The 21,249-nt window shown below is 38.6% G+C and overlaps 1 protein-coding gene across 1 annotated transcript in view; it reads right to left on the minus strand.

Moving 5' to 3' along the window:
* Nucleotides 1–21,249, minus strand: part of ROBO2 (roundabout, axon guidance receptor, homolog 2 (Drosophila)) — a 623,567-nt gene that overhangs the window by 187,085 nt on the left and 415,233 nt on the right. The window contains exons 27-28 of the mRNA XM_009327889.1: nucleotides 16,013–16,273; nucleotides 11,316–11,516 (exon numbers count right to left, since the gene is read on the minus strand). Of these exons, the coding sequence (XP_009326164.1) occupies nucleotides 11,316–11,516; nucleotides 16,013–16,273 (462 nt within the window). The remainder of the gene's footprint in view (nucleotides 1–11,315; nucleotides 11,517–16,012; nucleotides 16,274–21,249) is intronic.

Raw genomic sequence — 21,249 nt, forward strand, 5'->3', positions numbered from 1 at the left:
TACAAGCGCTGACATTTGCCAAGTTTTATATGCCAGGGAATTAAAATAAGAAGAATCTGACAAACAAAGACATTGCAAATAACATGAGAGAGCCTTACTAAACCTGTACACTGTATGAATGCAGAGGAAAATTAAGTTACTCTACTTTCAGAGGCTCTTTGTGGTGCTCAATTCCCATTGTATGAGTGTTATTAGAAGTGCAAGCACATAACTGCAGATATAATGTCAAAGTGATCCATATTATAACAAGGTTTCAGATGCTCCGTAATGAAGACTTCATCAGAGAGTGAAAATTATTGGCTCCCCTGTTGATGACTTTTACAAAAATCTTAGAAGTAGAAAGTTTGCCAGCTGGATTAATCTTCCTGTGCACAGTCATTTATGAAGCTTTGAAATTTTAACCATTGGCAACAATGCTATAGTTGAAAAAACTCCAAGAATATCAGTTCCATGACAAACAATGGTCTGCTAATAGAGACATGCTGTCCTGACAGTTCTGCTTCAGCTATATGGTATGATATGTGCCAGCAAAAGCAGAGAAGACATTTTGTAGCATCATAAAACCGCTTCCAGAAATGAGCACCCTGCAGCTATTAGGGACTGCGTGAAAATCACCAAATGTCAGCCTCATGCTCAACAACATTCAATTTAATAAATGGATTTAAGAAAGTGAACAGCATAAGATGCTTCAGAACATCCTTAAGACTACCATGATAATATTGAGTGCTTGAGGAAAAAAAAGCAACGGTTCACTGTAAAAAAAAGGGGAGAATTGTGTGTCTCAGTTTTGTTCCCTGGGACCAATTAAGAGGATTCTGTCATTATTATTGTCAGCACTAGGAACAGTGTACAAACGATAATCAATTTACTGACACATCCTAATATTGATGGTCAGAGGCCTGCACTGAGGACAGCCCCACATTGTTCTGGCAGGTTTTTTCTGAAATTTTCTTTTCTGAGACAGGTATTTACATTTATCCAAATCTAAAGAAAAAAATAGACAGTGGGCAAAAGGACTATTTCTGTGCACCAGATCCACAATGTGCTACAGAACTGTCTGGAGAAAAACAATTCTTTTTTGTCATGAAAACTGTTGTTGAAATACTGTATGTCTTCTTATTCTCCCCTCCCTTTCCTTTTCTTCTCCTTGCCCTCCACTCCCGTGGCTGGTCCAGCTCTGAGTGTGACCGGTGAAGCGAGAGGTGCCAGGGATGTCAGCAGGCACAAAGACATCCCTGCACCAAACATTTCCTGGCTTATGCTAAACAGAGATCAAAGTAGAGGAAATCTCAAGTACTTACTAAAGGATGCTGAATTTACCTGGTTTTTACTAAGTCTTTTTTTGTTGTTGTTTTTGGGTGGGGGTTTTTTTCAACAGTGCTGCTACTGCTAGAAAGGCATGTAAGATTTACTTGTCCCACAAAAGTCCACGTATTGGTCCAAGCAGGAGTTTCTGATCAGAGCAACTCAGTTTCAGAGTGAAGTTTCTTCAACCAGACAGCTCTACTAGGAATATTACAAAATGCTGTAATTCTATGATCCAATTATTTAAAGAAAAAGTAGCTGCACAAGTGCTGAAAGGTTTTACCCTCAGCTAAAGTACAAGGATACTTACCGGAACTCAGAGGTTTAGTACTTTCACCATTAGTTTCCAATTAACTAATTGACATCAGTTTCTATGGAAATCATGCCTCCTAAATCCCTCAATGAAATCAGAAGTGTAACATATCAGCAACCAAAAGCTGAAATTGGTATCTGTTCTCTTTCATGGGCCTGCATGAGACAGTAAAGAATACAAAAACATGGAAAGAGTTGTTCTTTGAATATTCTTAGTCAGCAGTAAGTGCTTGTGAAAACACGTGGGATTTGGGTAACTCCCAAAAGATCCAAAAGCACATATGGACTACGATAGAAGGGAATTCAAAGCCCCATGTTTGGAAACAGGTTTTTACATACACAAATGTTCATGTAGAGAAAATCAGAATATGTTTGAATGTCCCAGGGCTGTAAGGTACACAGGATAGAAAGGCAGTCCTTTGATGGGCAAAAATCTGCTACTACACTACAGAGATTACACTGGGAACTAATACTTCATCTGGATTAAAGAAAAGGCTAAAATTTTACCACCGATTTCACCAGAGCCAAGGTTTACTCGCAGGTTGTCACTATTCAGAGTTACTTATTATTTCAGACGTTTTAAGGTACATTCCTGTGCTGCTATTAATACGTGCACATTGACGCAGAGAATCACATATGGCACAGTAGACACAGGTTGTGACATATGGCCGTAATCCTCCTGCAACTGTGATCATTCACCCCGAGTTTCTCAGGCTCTGCGTACAGGGCTGAAACACTCAAATCGAGACTCCTCAATGGCTCTCCCTTACTTAGAAATGCTCTAAAGGCACCCAGTGACCTAGTTTAAACTTAAACCTTCATATTCCACATAGATCAAATGTGAAAATGAACTAGTATAAATCTCTAAGTGTGACACGTCTAAGACAGCTTTCTGGGCAAAGAAGGACAAAAATAGAAAAGCCTCATTATACGCCTAACAACAAGGTAGAAAATATGTAGATGAAGCTTATACCTGATGGGAAAAAAGAAGAGAAGGAAGAAGGGGGTGGATAGGCTGAAGCTAGTTTGAAGCCTGTGACACCAAAGTAAATGCAAAAGGTTTGTTTATCAGTATCTGCAGTTCACTAGGAGATTTGGGGGGCTGGGGAAGGAACAGCAGAGAGAGATTTATTTTGAATACAAGCTGGATCAAGTGCCTGTCATTTTAAGATTGGGAGTGGGGAGACAGGTCTGCAGTAGCTCAGGAGAAGAAAGTGTTTCAGTCAATTGGTGATTAATTGTGCTCTGCTATGCCACATCTCTTTCTATTAAACCTTAGATAGCCAAATCTGTTTCCTAATTGGTTTTGTGTTTCTCAGTCTTCCTTTTTTCTTGCATAGGAGTAGGCAATTTCTATGCCATCAATATCTCATTAAGGGGCCTGGGATGTGAAATGCCTTGTTTTGTTTTTAATTTTGTTTTCCAGGCTTTTTGCTACATTTTATGACATGGCATTTTTTGTTTGCTTGTTGCGGTCCATTTATTCTCTGGCATCCCCTTTCCCCAGGTTATAGCTTTATTTGTTTCTTTGCCTGTTGGCACTCGAGGTGTATGTAAATTATTGTTACATGTTTCACCATCGTTACCTATTGCTCTTCATTTCCCCTAATGACATTCTCATTTGAATGCTAGTGGCCTGCTTAGGTTGTACATGTATAGAAAACAACTTCAACTCATCTGTGAGGTCTTTTTTTTTTCCTCTCTTTCCTACCGCAGTTTGCCTCAGACTTGTATTCATGAGGTAGGGAATACAGCTGCATGCTTTCTGCCTAGGGCAAAATCCTGGTGCCACTTAGTGCAAGTAGCAGCTTAGAGAAAAAAGGAAGGGCATTCACACAAATAGCTAATCAAAGGGTTTTTAATGATACTCATTAGGAAAGAAATTCATTAACAAGCCAGCACACGAACATTCCCTGAAGGAAGAGTGATGTTATCGGTTGCATCAAAGTCCCCACTTGACTAACACCTTTATTGCTGTTAATAGTAAGGCCAAGCTAGCAACAAAATCAGTCGCATTCAGTTCCTGCTAAGGAAAAAGTCAGCAAAGCATGGTCATTGAAACGGGATCAATTCTGGTTTATGAATAAGAACGGTTTTTCAGCTTTTCACAGGGATGTATAGTTTAGCACTCACAACTGATGCTTTTGAATTCATACAATTTTACATTTCTTACCCTTCATTCTCTCCCCTGCTCTTTCTCTCTCTACTTTTATTTGGATACCTCTGACCATGTCCACACTGGTGCCCATGGTAGTGGTGCACACGCCATCTCTGTGCCCCAGTCCCATGGCACCGCAAACCTCAGATGGATGGATGCCAGTGCCCCTTTTTGAGCAGAAATCTGCAGAAGGCAACCTCATCGCAAGGTGCAGCGGGGAGCCATGCTAAACTGTAGGCAGATCATTCACCTGGACAAGGCACCAATCCAGGCACATCAGAGCTCACACCTACCACTCAGGATAGACACAGCCTCCGTGCATCAGAGCCATTTCCAACTTGCAGGCATATAACTGCCTTTTTTTATGCTCACACCATTACTTACCTATAAAAGGAACTCTCTATTTTTCTGCCAACTCATTCCTAGAGATTAGTATTGGTATCTTGGGATGCTCATTTGCTCTGTAAAAATTAGGTTTTTAAATAGACTGAACCAGAAATCTCACTTTTATTGCACTGCCCTGATACAGTAGAGCTCAGTTATTAAAACAAATTGGAGCAAGCCACTTCTTCGTTGCTATACCCACATAATTACTAACAGGCTGATACATGAAACCGTGCTTCACTCTTACGCTTAGAGGCAAGATCTCCATTTTGCAAGGACAGAGCAAGTTCTATTATGCATTTTACTGCCAAAGGAGGTCAATTAAGCTTAATTGGTTCTAATTAGCACTTGCTCGAGCTGTTATATTCTTTACCTGCATCCGAGTGGCTCTCCAAGTGCTGCACAATGGATTCCTGCTTTTGAATACAAACGAGAATTACTAATGGCATCCTTGAAGGCAAAAGATGCACTGATCAGCATAAATGGGGAACAAATATCAGCACAAATAGTAGCAGTCCTTTTTAGAAAAAAAAAACCACAGACATTTCATCCCCATCTGGCTTTGATCAATTGAACTGAATGCGACTGTGCATCTTGTTGTTGAAAGTTATAACACGGAAAGTACACAAATGTAATTATTCCCTACCATAACTTCTTTACAGCTGAAAGATAAGTACTGGAGAATGGGAGGGGTGGAGGGAGAGTGTAGCAGCTCTAAAAAAATAAATAGATCATTTCAACGGTAGCCAAGACAACATACCAAGAAAAGGAATCCCCAAACATGTACATCTGAAATGTTTTGTTTTCTAGGATTTTTGAGGATTGTTTTAAAAGGTTCATGTTTAAGTAACAGGTTTGGTTTTTTTGTTCTTTGTTGGTTTTCTGCTGCAGAGAGAGGAACAACCTCACTTGCCTAAATGTCAGCATAAGCCATTTCAGTCCTCAGGATGTGGTGAGAAGCCAGCATGGAACTCAGGATGGCCTAAGACAGACTGAATGAGGAGTCACATGCCAGAAGAGATGCTGCAATGCTGAGGTGCGCTCTAGGAACTTGTTTTCCGCTGGGGTCTTCCTGGATGTAGCTACACAGTTAAATAAAGGTGAGCTAGAGAGCAATCTAGTCCTCATGCCAACACTAGAGCTCAGAGCTAGCTCTCCCCAAATCCCCAGCCCATATTCACAGCACATAGGCATGGCCCTACATCTCCTCTGGGTCCCATGAGATGTCTCTAAGTTGTACGTGTTATTTTGGGTGGACGAGCGGTTGGCAGGGCAAGAGGTCCATCTGAAACAGAAGCAGGGAACGAGCTAGAAACAGCAGAGCAGATGTTTGGGACCGTTGCTCTACTGCGTTCCCTGGTCCCCTCTTAACTAACAGGGCATATATCCAGCCACTCAATGCATGGAGAGCATTACGTGCCCCCCAGCACCACCACGCCTCTTCTACTCTTGCACCCCCCATGCCAGGCACCCCAGATTCAGGGGACAGCAGCAGCACTGAGTACACAGACCATAGCAGGACAGCACTGAGACAAGGACTGGGGAGGGTGGTCCCAAAATGTGAGACTTGCCTGACTAAGTGGTCCCAATGTGAATCACCACAATGCCTAACTCATTGGAGACCTTCCCTGCCTTGAAAAACTCCATCCTTGGTGAAGTACCCTGCCTCTACACACGTGATGCCTGACAAATGCCTAGCGAAGGCATCCATTGAAACCCGCTGAGCCTGAAGCCGCCTGCGCTTCCCGGCTGGAGACTGCTGGGGTGCGAGCAGCCAGGGCCGGGGGCTCGTACACCCTGAGCATACTCTAGTCTCACCGGCTTGGATTAACCACACATTTAAAGTACCAGATTTAGTGTCCCAAGGATCTAGGCCTCCTGTGGACTTTGGATAATTTATTTTGATATGGAAACCAAAAGTAATGAAGCCTATATGTATTATCAACAGTTCAGAATTACATGTGAAACTGTAGTAGACTTGGCTGATTCTAAGGCAATGTATGGGTTCCTTTTTTTAGTATTACTCTTTGCCATCTTTCCTGCTGTTTGAATGTACCTCCTAAATGAATTGTCCATTGCCCACATGGTTTTCAAATATAATTTATTTTTAGCTAATGTGTTCCCGATAGACGGAACAAAATGTGTTAAAAAAATAAAAATGAAATTAAAAAATCCTCCCCTCAGCAAACAAGTTCACCCCAATCTTTATAAAAGAAGGCCAACTTACTTCCTTCTAGTTCCTCTGTTAAATTTCCACAAGGCCATTAATCATAAACACCCCCCCCCAAACTGCATAAATTGTAGAAAAGCCAAAGGCGCTGACTATATTTTTTAAAAACAGAAAAAGTTCCTGCCAGAATCTCCCCCAACCCGATTACCTTTCCTCTGTCAGTTGTGAGGACTCTTTCTCAGCCACCTTTTTTTCCTGGCTGGCAATATACAGGCTGAGGCAAGCATAAGCCACCATATTATTATTTCAAACAGTCATGTCTTCCTTTTGCATTGGTGTAGAGTTAAATCAATATACTTAAAACACTCCATGCTCCTTTTTTTTTGTACTTTTCCCAAGGAACGGTGTTTATGTTGTATTTCAGGTGACAACCAAAGGTTACTCAAAAGGTTTTACTGACTTGGATAAGGACTTGAGAAATAGTAAATAACAAAAAAGAAATGTCTGTTGTTTGCATCACTGAAATGGCTGCCCATACAGCAATACACCACTGAAGCACATGTAACAATTTATTATTTGGTCCTTCAGCCCTCCTGTATTTAAAATTGAGCATATAGTCAATGCAAAGATTGAGAAAGATTGACCTAGCATCTATCTATACGTTCTGGGGATATTCTGTACCGGGTTGGCAGTAGCTCCACCAGTACAAAACCCCAAGTCCAAGGGTTCAGACCCACTGAACACAGGTTTTACATGTCCACTATTTTATGGGCTTTAAGCAAAGTAAGCTGTGCACTTGCGGTCCTTAATGTACATCGAGATAGTATGTCTACAAACGGAGGATGTATCACTAGAATAGCTGTATCAGTGTAATTACATTGGTACAACTATTCCCAATGTAGACAGGACCTTAAACAGAAATCCCTACGACAGGCAATGTTTACCACTGGCCTATTTATAAGACAGCTGTTAGCTTAGTCCAAAAATCAGCATATAAAATGTTCCTTGTTACTGTAAGTGGACAGTGATGATTATAGCTCAGTCTATGTTATTATTGCCTGATTTTCCCAGTTTGGGTTTTCACATATTGACTCCTTACTCAAGGTCTTTTAACATAGATTTGAAATGTGAATATGTTTTATTTTTTCCCCAGTAAATATACAATACACACTTCAACAGTACTATTAACCAACTTTTTATGCCAATTAAACTTTGCTGCACTAACAATACCAATGAAACACATTAAGAGGTCATACTTTTTCGTGAACAAACTGTAGCCAATAAACAGTTTTTTAAAAAAACAAATTAAAAAACAATTCTAAGTGCTGCCACAACATCCCTTTTCTTTAAACACATTATTCACAATAAATGTTTTCGATTTTTTTAAAAAAAGAAGAATACTTCTTTTAAAATAGTAAATTAAATGGCATTTTAAAAAATATGTACTGTGGTTCATTGGAAGTACACTGTATAGAAAAGAGAGAGAGAAAAAAAAAGAAGAGACATCACCTGTAAGATAATGGAGACACTTTGCGATACACACAACACCTTATGTAATATTGTAAGCAAATTATTAATGAACAAAAATGTACAGAAGCAGATGGACAAGTTAGTGAATATCATGGTACTGCACAGCTTTAATACTGACACACATTTACTTTCCAGTGGAAGAGATAAAACACGTATTTGAAAGTAATTGGGATGGCTTTATCAATGTCTAATGATACTGAATTTTGAGTAGGATATAGTGAGTAAGGTGTTCCACCAAAGCTCAGCACAAGCTTTTGAATTAAAAGGAAAAAAAAAAATCTACTGGTGACCGAGTTAAACGTTTTCCAGAGAATTGAATTTGAATTGTACCCTGAATAATCTTCTCTTCATATGATAATTCCAAAATAAAAAACATACATATGTAAATATGATGCCTTCTTTATCTTGCTTGAACATTTTTGCACATTTTTAAGTAATGGTTTTATCTATAATGGTTTAACAAGCAGGAAAATTACATATATTCATTGGTCACATATATAAATAAATGCATACATGTTTTTCTCAACTTGTTTGGTTTGTAACCTGCTAAATAACAGTCTTGATCTTAAGGAAGTTAACTAACATTTTTTTAATATTCAATAGTGCTGAGTTATAGTTGATGGCTGTAGTGTTTTATCTTATCATGGAACAAGTTAATGAAATGAAAAGCAACACATATTTAGCATTGTAATTTACTTTTCTAAAATTCTGCCATTACTAAAAGTGTTCTTAATAGTGGTGAGCTCCAAGGCAATATATAAAACAACATAGACTGGTTATACGAAAAGGGTATTCAAATGGAAACTTGTGTTCATGGTCAGACAACTAACAGAAATAAGCTGTAGGATGCAATATTTAAATTAAGCATCAAATGAGTGGGCTACCCACATACAATATTCTAAGAAAAGTTTGACAATTTACTCATTGAGATTTGAGAGGTACAGAAGATTTGGGCAACGTCATGAAAACTAATGAAGAGACAGGATGCTGTCATTAATGTCCACTTACAGAGTTTGGCTTATTCAAAAAGTGTATAAACATGCATTATTTCCTCATCATAGTAGGGTTTGAAGCCACTCACTAAAACAAGGGTTAAAGATTTCCTTTGCTTATATCTAACTTTTTGGATGTATTGTATTGCCAGAAATTTACTTAATGCAAGCTGAAAATAACTTGACTGTTGCTTTCCTTCCAAACACTAAACATTTTACTACAGATTTTGTGGATCCAGCTTCAGCTCTTGCAGACTTCAGGTAACAGAACATAAAGGTTTGTTTAGACTGCATCAAAACAATTAATGTCATGAATTTCAGTGGTGCAGCTCTATCCTCTATTGTACTGTACATGTATCAGAAAGATGAAATACAATACTCTGACATTTCAATTTTTTGGAAGCAGCCTGAATATGTCTTAATAATAAATTGCATCCTTAACTACTTACTAGGTATTCCTTGAGTTTATATTGTTTGTTTCTCCTGGGAAATCTGTCTTATATTTTGGGTTGGAGAAATTAATGGTAATAATTCTCTTAAAACTGCAATATAAAACCAGCTTTAGTGAAACACCTTAAGTTCTTCTGTTTGTAGCAAGGTTTGTTTTTCTTCCCCTTTACTTAGTGGCATGGGATGGCTAAAAACAGATACTAAGGGCATCATTCTATTGAAAGGGTCTAGGCCATCTCATGCTACCTTTAATTTTCATATTCACTCTTTAATCTCACACTTCCAACTTCTGACCCCTTCTTAAATAGGAAGAGCAACTATGTTGCTTGCTTTTAAAAGATTTAAATCTGTCTCTAATGTCTTCACTGACATCAGTTTTGCCTGTCACTTTCTCATTTCTACACCCCAATGGAAAACCACCTAACATACTCCTTTACATCCAGCACTATCCAAAGTAGCTTACAGTACGTAAACCTTCACACATTCAGTCTCTTTTTTTCTTCATGTCATGAGGAGTAGAGTTTTGTGCTTATCACCAAATAAAATTGCAGTGCAAACTTTAAACATAAAAGTTACACAATTAAAAGTTAATATATGGCACCACAGCCTATTAATTCACATATAGTACAACGGACCAATAGAAACAGACATGAATATGAACATAGCTAAAAAGAAGGTGAGCTTGCATAGCAATGCAACAAAAGAAATTATATACAGAAGGAAATCCTTTTCATCCTGGAGGGTGATTTTTTTTTCTTTCTTTTTTATATACTCCTGACAAGGAATAGTTTAAGGTGGATGGTGTATTAAAGAGAAGAACACAAGTAAAGTATCTGTGGGATATGTGTGGCTGTGTGTCTTTACATTGCATTTACAGTTCTTTTAATAGTACATAAATAAAGAAAATGTTCATTGCACTGTTTAGTGTCATCACTTCCATGAGTTCAGACCTGATGGTCCATCAGAGCAGCTTGCAATGTGTCTTCTCAACTACTCTATAGAGAGAAACAAAGAGAGAGAAAGAGGTTGTAATAAGGAGAAAAAACACAAAACAAAGCCTATGGCAATATTACTGCAGCACAGGATGAATATTCGATAGGTTGGGAGATGAGAGTTAATCGCTTCTAAGTTGAAAAGTGAGGGATGCTAAAATTCGGCACTTACCAACACCGTATCTGAGAGAGCACATTTCAGGCTTTGTGGATCACCATTAGCTCTCTTACAAGCTACCGGGCAGTAACTGTCGGGAGGTACTGAGGGTTTGACTGCAGCATATAGGAGGCAGACATGCCGACAGCTACACTGCTTTTACTCGTCAACGTATCAGTATGCCTGAGCTAGCTGGGTTGTTGATGACTTCAAACAACAGAGTCAAACATTTTGGCATCTAGTACTACCACCACCTACACAGCATTAACATGGTTTTATACAAGGTTTAACAGATATTGAGTAATAATAGAAAAAAGTTTGGAAAATAATTCCCCTGGCCTGGGAAGTTGAGGAAAGAGTTGGGATATTCAACTGAAAAACTGGGCTACACAGTTCAAAAAAGAGGACCTCCATCTAAGGTAAAAAAGAGCAGAATACTGCTCATCAAGCAACAGAAAGTTAAGCAGAAGGCATCACGAGCTTGCTACCATGCCCAACAAGTTCAGCACCCTTTTCATTCGCTCCTCTTGGAAAAACTGCCAATGGCATTTCCAAGACAAGCACACTACACTTTGCCAAGAAAATTCTAAATTACTAGAATTTCTTTTCAATTTTCCCAGTGTTTCACCAGCATTAAACACTGAAAGATGTACTATGCAGGCTTACACAGATTTGAACTGGTCCGAACCAAAGAACAGAACTTCATTTGTTTGTTATCACAAGCAAAACACCTCAGAAGGCAAAAAGATCTGAGTAAAATTTAATCTGATTATCACACTCAACTTCCTCCCCTCTTCACAACAGATTTATAATTTTTCTCTTTTTTCTATTTGAGAGTTTGAACTGTAGCTAGACATAAACTTACATAATTCACCAGTAAACTGTCCTTGACTGTTTGATCCCACATAGCCTACATCGAGAAGGTCACTGGCATTGCATTGGTGACCTCCCCGCAAGACTTCACCTTTTCTAGGTCCGGTCGATCCTTTAGAAGAAGCTGTTCCTGAAGAGCTGTGGCCGCCAGGGGATGGGAAGTTGGGTTTACTATATGGTACGAGTGCCTCTTCTGGAAAAGCAAAACAAAACAACACAATAAATATCAAATAAATTCCTATAAATAGGAATAATCAAGCTATTCTTATACGGACATCATATTCATTCCTGCCCTCAGATATCTGTCCTTTGTCTTGCTTTGTAGTACGGCAATTTTACCTAAGAAAATACACAACTCAGTGTTGTATCCCACAGGCAAAGAAACGAGCATGAATTTAACCTTGCTCTCAAGTAAACTCACAAGCTAGTTTGTATTAATTATAAAAAGTCTAGATTCATTATGAAGTAACAGATCATGAATCATAGATTACTTTAATAAAAATAGATGCGCATACCATTTCCAAAACAATGCAGCTATGATTAGATTTTTGCTTCAAGCCTACATGAATGTGCTTTTTCCTTTTCTTTAGCTTAAATTATGGTAACATTACCTCAATCAATTTAGATAAAGAACTACAATATCAGCTAATTTAATTAGCTTCCAGCAGCTCAGTAATTTCTAACGATGCAAAGTACACTGAAGATTTTTTAACTGGTTGTGAATTACATTGGAAAATATTATATTATACAATGTAGTAGTAGTTGTAATATTTAGGGTGAGTAAATCTTCCTGCAGCTTGTTTCATGTTCCATTATGGGCAAAAGGCTTACTTTTGCTCACTTGGCCTCTTCCTTTGTGAAGACCTGTAATAACGAACTGCTTGCGAGAGCAGGATTAATACCAATAAAGCATAGGACTGTATGCCTTCATATAGCATGAAGTAAAATAAGACATCACATCTGATTAGATTGTCCAGGAGATATTGTTGTAATAATCCTAACCTAAGAAGCAAAACAGCAGCACTGATTTAACACCAAAATAGAAGCATTGTTTTATCTCTTTGCTGTATATGATCCACTTTTGCTGTCTCAGAACCTGAAGAAAGAGACCTTGCTAAATACGGTTTAATTCAAGAAGGAATATAAGTATACATGCTTAACCTCAAACACAGGAATTGCCCCTTCTGTAATCAGTGGGATATTTTCTGCTTGAATCTTACATTTTTTTAAAGTGAATCTGGGCTGAAAGGTGTTTTTTCTATTTTGCCTCTCCCATTGTCTTCACTCTTAAACAATCTGATGAGGAGAAACAGACTTTCTTTGATAGAGGGCAGGAACACAGAAAGAAAAGTAGGCGGGGATGGTTGGAAAGAAAGAGGAGATAAAAATGCTTTTATGCACAATCTTGAAGCCTTTGCAAAGGCTGCAGCAGAGGTACAATTAACTTAGGGAAATGCTAAATGAGAACAAATTTGTGGAAGAAACCCAGGATTTCATTCTTTGTGCCTACTGCCACAAGTGAGTAGGACACGGGAATTCCCCATGTGATCTACTATTGAACAGAACCCATTTGTAAGGTAAATCTGTTGCAGAAGAGGGCAGGCAGCTGACTTCTTTCTCTGCCAAAGTATCTCCCTCTGGCCCTGCCCAGGGGACCAGAATATTTGTGCTGCAGGAGGTAAGGGCATTATCAGTGTTTTGTGCTATGACCGTGTGCTGTCCTTGCTGAAATAGAAAGAAATGCTTAAAAGACACAGTGAAATGGCATTTAACAGCCATAGCCTCCTAAATTATGTTACCTGTTCTTTATATATCAAGTCCTAACAATAGAATCAGATGCAAACCTGGTTTCCAAAGGCTGGCTAAAATATGGAACAGCTTGCATTAAGGCAGCAATAAAGCAAGCGGCATAAATCAGTTTAGCAGAAAGCTGGATACATTTTTAAAGGATGGAAAGAAAAGTCACTAGCATTGCAAAAGAGTTTGAAGATGACATATATGGTCAATTGATTTGTTTTTCTAGTTTGTGGACTCAGGATAAGGCCTCCTTCGGGTTCAATGAAATATTGAGAAAAAACGACCATGAATAAATATAAAGTGCATTATCATTATAGAGCATATGGTGCGTTAAATTATCTGTTGTGCCCTCAGAAATAAATGCAACCTATAAAATAAGCAATTGTGACATAAAATAAAGGCTAAGATTTTCACAACATTCTAGCACATGAAAGGTAGCTGTCTCAAGTCCTTAGAATGGGCTTACATTTATTAAACACTCAAAACAGTGCCCCATGCCCCACGCCTGCAAAGAATACGGGGAGGCTTTGCTGACGCCTTTCTCTCTGAAATACTGAGCTTTTAATTTGAAGATATAATTCTAGCCCCTGTGAAATCAGGATATATGTGTGTAAAGAAGTTTCTATACCCCATAAGATAATCAAAAGGCTTTTAATATTATCAAAACTATTGTAACTTGATCTAGCACTACTTTCTTTAGAGGGGCAGCTGAGAATGTCATGTTTGATGTGCTGTAACTGTGGTTCCACAATGAAGCCATTGGCAGGATCTCAGTGATCTTGTTTATACTGAAAGCAACCAGTGGAAACACGGTTCCCAGAATTACGTATTTTTATTCTACTCAACTTCAAACCAAAGGTCTTGCTTTCAAAATTTCATTCACAGCTTGGTAATGTCTGAACGAAGCCCCCTAAGCATCAAAATAGCTATTTTCTGGAAGCTGATAGCTAATAATAACTCCTTTTGGAAATATATTGAAAACTGGGACAGATTTCCAGAGATCTTTGTCATTAATAAAGGAAAAGGGAAGAAGCACAATTAATATTATTATAACCCCAAAATTTAGTAATATAAACAAGTATCACAAACAAGAGTAGCCTTTTTTAAATCTACCAGAGAAAAGAATACAGAGCAAGAAAACTGTAGTGCAAGAAGCTGGGATGAGAAGACAGACAGATATGAAGTTCTGGCCCACTTTGTGCACAAACTTTATGAACCCCTCCCACCAGGGTAAAACCATAATATCTCCTCAGAGGAACCCTTTGTCATGCATAAAGAATATGCAATTGCTCTGGTCATCCTGAATTTGACAAGAACAAGATACCTGTAATCACTCCAGCCCTAAATTCAATGCTCATGTAGGGCACTGGAAGTGTCAAGATCAAGTTCTTTTTATTTAAGGACAGATAAATGCAAGTCCTGCAGGATGGGAATTTTACTACTGTATACCCTCTGTATCACAGGATAATTGTCAACTTCTATTTGTACACTTATGAAGCAGAGGAAAAGGAGGGGAGTTCTTGCTAACCAGGTCAGAGGAGCATCCTTAATAATAAATTACAAAGAAATGAGATGTATAAAGTATATTCGGGATATTTTCTGTGTGTTTGTACATCTTCTACTTTGTAATTAAAATTGCCATTTCACCAAGTAGCATGAATTTCACACACTATTTTTAAACTGTGACTTCACATCACCATTTCACAACACGAACAACCACTCACTTGTTTATGCAGCTGAAAGATTAGGGGGTTTTAACGGTACCATTATTGCTATATTTTAAAATATGGATTGTATTTAAAATATCTACATTTTAAATATGGGTAGCAATATTTCCTAAGAGGACTTTATTCAGTAAATCCTACCCCCACGGCAGGTTTGCCTGTATACTACTATTTTTTTTTTTAGAATGTCATTGATATTAGTGTGCTAGATTAACAAGGAACATTAATAGTAGAATAAAGTCAAGAAAAAGATGGATAATATGAGTACCTCTAGTGTTACTGTAGGAGCTACACATATACTTGAAGAAACAGTGTAGCCCTACAGAAAGCTCCATGTACAGTATAATATTCTTTTTTAAAATCTTCTTAATTGTCCTCTTGTATCACTCTAATCAGCACTGGGATAACATGTGATTAGTGGGTTAAAGAAAATACCCTAGTAAGGGGACCTGAAACAGAAGGTTTTACTTGAGGTCATGCTGAGAGAAGGAATCTGTGAATATTGTAGAACTACAACTCCAGCTCAGCGTCGCCTCCTGCACACATTTTTACAAACTTGAAATCCATTTAGGAGACAAAGTCAGCGCTCAGCAACGAGCAGGTCCTGTATAAAGGTGAAGACCTGTGCTGTCATCTTGCTAGGTCTAAGAGATGAATGTTACTTTGTCATATCCTTGAATAAGGAGAAGACAGTGTTTTAAATACAGCTGGAAGGAACGTCAGTAGCTCAGAAGGATCAGCCTTCTTGCAGACATGCAAAAACAGCTGCTGCCAATTTAGAAGCAGGTTGAAAGAACTAGAAAATATGGCCCTATATGTATAAATAAATACATCCAACAGAAAATACTCTAAAAATCTGTTTCTCCTTCCCTGCCTGAAACTGTTCCTGTTTTTTCCACCGCTATGCTTGACATTATTAATTGCCAAAACACTGGAAAGGATGCAACGAGTTAGGTGCTAATGAGATTTCATTGTTGCGGGAGGGAAAATCCTTGGATCACAAGCTCTCATTTCACTTTGCCTTTTCTTATTTTCCAGCCTGAGCCTCACCAGTGCTGGCACAGAGGGGCGTGAGGTGACCCTAGACTCCTGCCAGATACAGAAACCCTCAGCTGAGAAGTGTCAAGAAGCCGTCTGCATTGCCTCGGCTGGTGCAGCACACACACACCTGATCCGAAGGCTTGTTTGTGTTGGGCTTTCCTGAAATCCTCTTGGCGGTCTGTAGAGCTTATCCACTCCTGGGTTTGCCGCTGCCACTCTAGTGACGTCCTAGCTTGCCGGTCCAGGGAGCTCTTTGTTTCATCTACGTTCGGTGCATGCTGCCTCTCAAGAGAGCTTCCTTTCCTCTCTGCTGAGCCTCCGCGCTGGCCAGGGACTATTTGCTGCCTTAAACCCTGACCAGGGGGCGGGTCGGGTGGTGGTGGAAGATCTAAAAAACGTGAATAAGATTTAGATGAACTAATATTTCAATTGAAACAGAAGGTCTATTTGATGCTGAAAATGAAAGTCCCTTGCAAATGGCACGAATCACTTCATTTGCTGATTTTAAAAGGAGGAAATTTCATGTTAGTCAGAAATGTGTTTTTACCTTCCACTAGTTTTTTACTCAGGTTACTGTGTTGCTAGCTCTTTCTAACTTCCGTAAAAATCAATAGACTCTGAGCCCTGACTTACATTTCTAAGCATGGGATTTATTTTCTGTGGGGTATACTCCATCTGGCTCTTTCAGTAACAGCAAGCAATTAAGAAAGGCTATGAAAAACTGTGCAAGTCGACAGAGTAATTTCCCCCCATCATATTGGGCCTTGCTTCATCACCCCCATCTTTGGGCTTCACTTTCAGCTTGAGGCTTAAACTCAAAATCTAAATATACAACTTTATCAAAATGCATAAAATTCCACAAAATTTTTGGGAAAAATTATTCACAAAACCTACTGTCATTGAAAAAGCATCAACACACCTGTGAAAAATGCATGTTTAAATGGAAACACCAAACAACGGGTGAGTGTTTTATTCAAGCACTATTTGAAAGTTCAGCCAAGAACTAGAGTCTTCACAGACAAGGGGATGGTCACTCTTAAGTTTAGCAGTCTTGCAAATATAACCAATCAAAATACAATTTCAGCTGAACACTGAAAGATGCTTGCCTGGTCTCTAACAACTCTTGTTCTTTTCAAGTTTATGACTTGGACTACTAAGATGCTTGTAGAATTGAAGATCAAGCTTCTAATCACATTTGTGGAGGCAAAAGTACATTTTGTTTATTAGTCCTTGACCCAAGGTAATTATAGAATCTGGATAATTATAATTCTAAATGTAAGATTTTCCTGTAAACTATATGACAGACTTCTTATAGTCCAGAAAAGCCTCAGATTATTTTAAAAAAAAAAAAATCAGAAAATGGAAGTGCCTTTAGTGTTGTAATGAAAACTCTCCCATGTAGGATACCTGTTTTATACGAAGAACACTTGTTGATAATTCTAGTTTTGAGCAATGCATAGCCCAAATAAATCTGCGCAGCCCCTCCAACTTCACTGAACCTATGTTAGTTTGCACTAGATATGGGTCTGTCCTGCTTTCTAGTCTTTTGTACCTTACAGTGTTGTCAAGGTTTGTCAAGGAATTGAACTTGGCTCAATAAAAGGCATGGAAAAGAAAACCTTTGCTTTGCCTGCAGGAAAGTCTGATGTTTATAACTCTAGTGAAACTGAAATTACTTTTATAAATTGGTGAGGAGGCCTTTGGAGTGAATTTATTTCAAAGGCTGTAATCCAAATTAATATAATGCTACACAGACTTTTTTTCATGTCCTTGCTGTTAGAGGTGACACTTTTATCTCATGTATGGGGCAGAAATGCTTCCACAGTTGCTGAGATGTCATTCTGGTCAACATTGCCTCTTACAGATAGATAAGGATGTGTGGGTTATTTGTGTCTACAAGGGAAAGAAGTTGTATCTGATGTTGCTCCCGTACCTTTGTTCACAGCTGAAGTGCTATACCCCAGATTAAGATATCTATCTTCTGGCTAGAACAGCCTTATAATAATCTGTCAGTGAGCTTGGTGTATGCTTTATGTTCAGCACTAATTTATTTGAGAAATTTTTAGTTATGAATATAGATGTGACCTTTCATGACAATGACTATACTTGAGTTACTGTAGGTGGAAGCGGGACGGTATGGGAGCTTGCCAATGTTAAAATTGCTTTATAGTGTTGGCTTCCAAAACGGCATTTCTTATAATTGATTTTATTGCAATCATAACCAGTTAATGTACAGAACCACAACACTGGCATCTGCTTATGCAATCTGAAATAGAGATTACTGAAGTTGTGATTTATAAGCACTTTATGGAGATGCATTGAATCCAATAAACACAGTCATAACATGACATCTGACAATGCAGTTTTCCAAGATAAAATATCTACCGTTCAATAGAAACAAAATTTCTAAGTAGTATCATAGCAAAAAAAAAAAAAAAAGTTAAAATTATTGCAGTATTAAACTTCTTAACATACAGTACCCTTCTTCAGGAATTGCTGTCTAATACTTGTTATTAATTAGATACTGAGAAGGAGAGAAGGTTTGTACTTTAACCATACTGCATGTTCTAGACATAGCTGCAACTCCTGGAATTACTGTAGACTTATGCTGCTGATCTACTGCTAACCTGATTCTTGCTTTTATCCATCCACAAAATGGGCATAATGATTGCCTGATGCATAGAAGTGAAATGAAAAACCATGTTTGTAAAGTTCTTTGGATGTTTTAGACCTGTGGATGAGTTGAAATGAAAAATTTCACACAATTCTAGAAGAATTACAGGTACTACAGAATTAATGCAAGCTGGCTCCAGCCTGAGTACAGACTTACTGAACTGTGTTAGACATGTCTGAGAAGAACTGTAAAAACAGTTACTAATTCTAGCCAACCATCACCTGACTAAACGGTTTGCTTTTTCACCTTCTTATTCAGGTTGATTGTCACAGTAACGCCTACCTTTCCTTTTTAATAAAAGAAGCTGGAAGAGAGCTTCATCTGGAAATGTAGCTTTTTATTTGCTCTACAACTTAAATCCTGTAGTGCAAACCTTCTGCCTTAGGTAAATTACTAAACATGCTCTGTTATCTTGCCTGGGAATATATAAAGACCCCATGTATCTGGAGTCACAGTTTCCTCCTCCAATGCCACAGAGAACAGTCTTACCTCTCCTCTCTTCTCACTTCCCAGCCTAACATGTCCATATGTGACTGTGCACGTGTCTCCACGCACGCTTGCGAGTATGTGTATACACGATGGTTAATGGTTGGCATTTTGGCTGCTAGTAAAGGGGTAACAGAGATCAGACAAGTTAGTAGTCTCAGTCCCTAACAGGCTGACTTATTACCACATAGAGGCAAGCCAACTCATTCCATCATGTCAATCACTTCAGAGAAGTTTTGAATCTAGAAATTTAGGGACGTCAGCAGGATTTTCAGTACAGTGGTATCACTGATTATCACTGTACTTTCATCTAAATGACATTTATCTTCCAGGTGCCAGGTAAAACACCCACATTGAGCTAGTAACTTACTAGGCCAGTGGGATGTCATCCAGACTACCTCTTGCAGCCTCTAATGGCAGAATTTTCAAACTTGCAAGGCAATTTGTAAGTGCATTGGTGGGGGGTGATGGTCTTATTGATTTAGTAATGGAGGGATTGTGATTGTGAAGCTGTAGGACATGAGAGTGCCTGATAAGAGGCAGATGGATGTTTGGCCTGGGATTACTCCAGCCCTCCTTTAGAAGGCAGAGCATTGGCCGAATGATTCAGGCACCAGTCAAGCTTTGGCACAGCCTCTCATTACTAGCTGGAAAAAGCAGGAAGTTACAGAACCAAAAAGTATAAGGACACCCCTTTCTACCCGTGCCAGTGATTTGTTTTCCTAAGGGTGATAATTACTGTGACATTTAATAAGCTTCTGAACCACTTGCTAGCATCAGAAGGTAAGCATCTTCTCTACAGTGATCTACCCCAGCAAAAATTGATTTGTAATACCCAATAGCAAGTCAGTAGCAAAGCTAACAGAAATCCTAAGTTCTAGTTCCTTTTTAACCACTAACTACATTTCCCTTCTGCCTCCTTTTTGGGTTTTTTAAACATCATGCTCAACTAAGGAAGAACTTTTATCTTCAGTCATGCAGTTACCATGCCACCACCTATATGGCAGATTCCACTGTTTTGCAATTCATTAATACACTGTTTCCAAGAAAACAAATTATTCCTTCAGCACTAGAACAAAAACCCTCCTATTTGTTTTTTATGGCAGACTGTGAGCTCAGAATGAAGATTTTTCATCATTTGAGGGATTCATAAGGTATTCTTCCTCTGTGGATTTGCTGTTGTCTCCATGGTCTTTTAGGATGGGGAAGTTAAAAACCAAGTTGTACAGGAAGACAAATATGAAGACTCAATCTAGAGTCAGTCTCTAGAGGATTCTGACCTGTGACAGAAGAAAATTAAGAAGCAGGCTTTTGGGGGATTTGTGTGGATTGCTGTCAAAAGTAAGCATGAAGTTGTACCCTCATACGATTACATAGTCGGGGATCAGTGTGCTACGTTTTAAATAGTACAGTTCCTTCGGTCTTTTGCACCATCCCACGTGGTTACAGTTAACAAGGGGGAAGTGCTCAGGAAGTGTAATGGAAAGGGCAGGGAAAGGACATAGCTGGAGCTTACTTGGTCAACAAAAATTTAAAATGACTGATATCCAGTATGTGATGAGACTTAAACACAAGATGCTAGGACTAATCCAGCTTGGGAATTTGAAGACGACTGACAAAGCAAGTATGTTCTCATATGACAAATCCAAGAGGAAGCAGTTGTAAGGGAATGGATTGGAGACATCTGAAAACCAGGAGAAAAATGTATAGTGATGCTGCCCACTGAAATCAGGACAGCCCAGGACTGAAGAGACTGGCCTGGATTAGGGCTTAGAATTGCTGGATCTATCCCAGGTTCTCCTACTTATTTTTTCTAACCATAGCTTAAACATAGTGGTATTGTCTCTCTTTGTAAAGTTCATTGAAATATTCCACACAAAGCATCCAGTTACCATTTTTAATTTCTGTATACCAGAGGTTCCTAAATTCAGTTTGTTTATATACACACAGGTGGCAGCAGCAATCTTTAGCTTCCTTAATTGACAAATGTACTTTTGCAAATTTAGCTGTTATTCAGACTTGCCATTACACTTCAATGACTCATATTCAGTAAGAGTTGAAGTGGAAAAAAATGTACAATTTGTGTTTGTTTCTTCCTGTGGTAAGAGAGGATGGGAAAGGACCCTCTATTACTCCAGGACATTATAAATTTTTGGAACATGTAGTAAGGACTTTAACCAGGTTCATAGCAGACTAATGTTAAG

The sequence above is a fragment of the Pygoscelis adeliae genome, unplaced genomic scaffold (genome assembly GCF_000699105.1).
Source record: "Pygoscelis adeliae isolate BGI_AS28 unplaced genomic scaffold, ASM69910v1 Scaffold14, whole genome shotgun sequence".
Lineage (NCBI taxonomy): Eukaryota > Metazoa > Chordata > Aves > Sphenisciformes > Spheniscidae > Pygoscelis > Pygoscelis adeliae.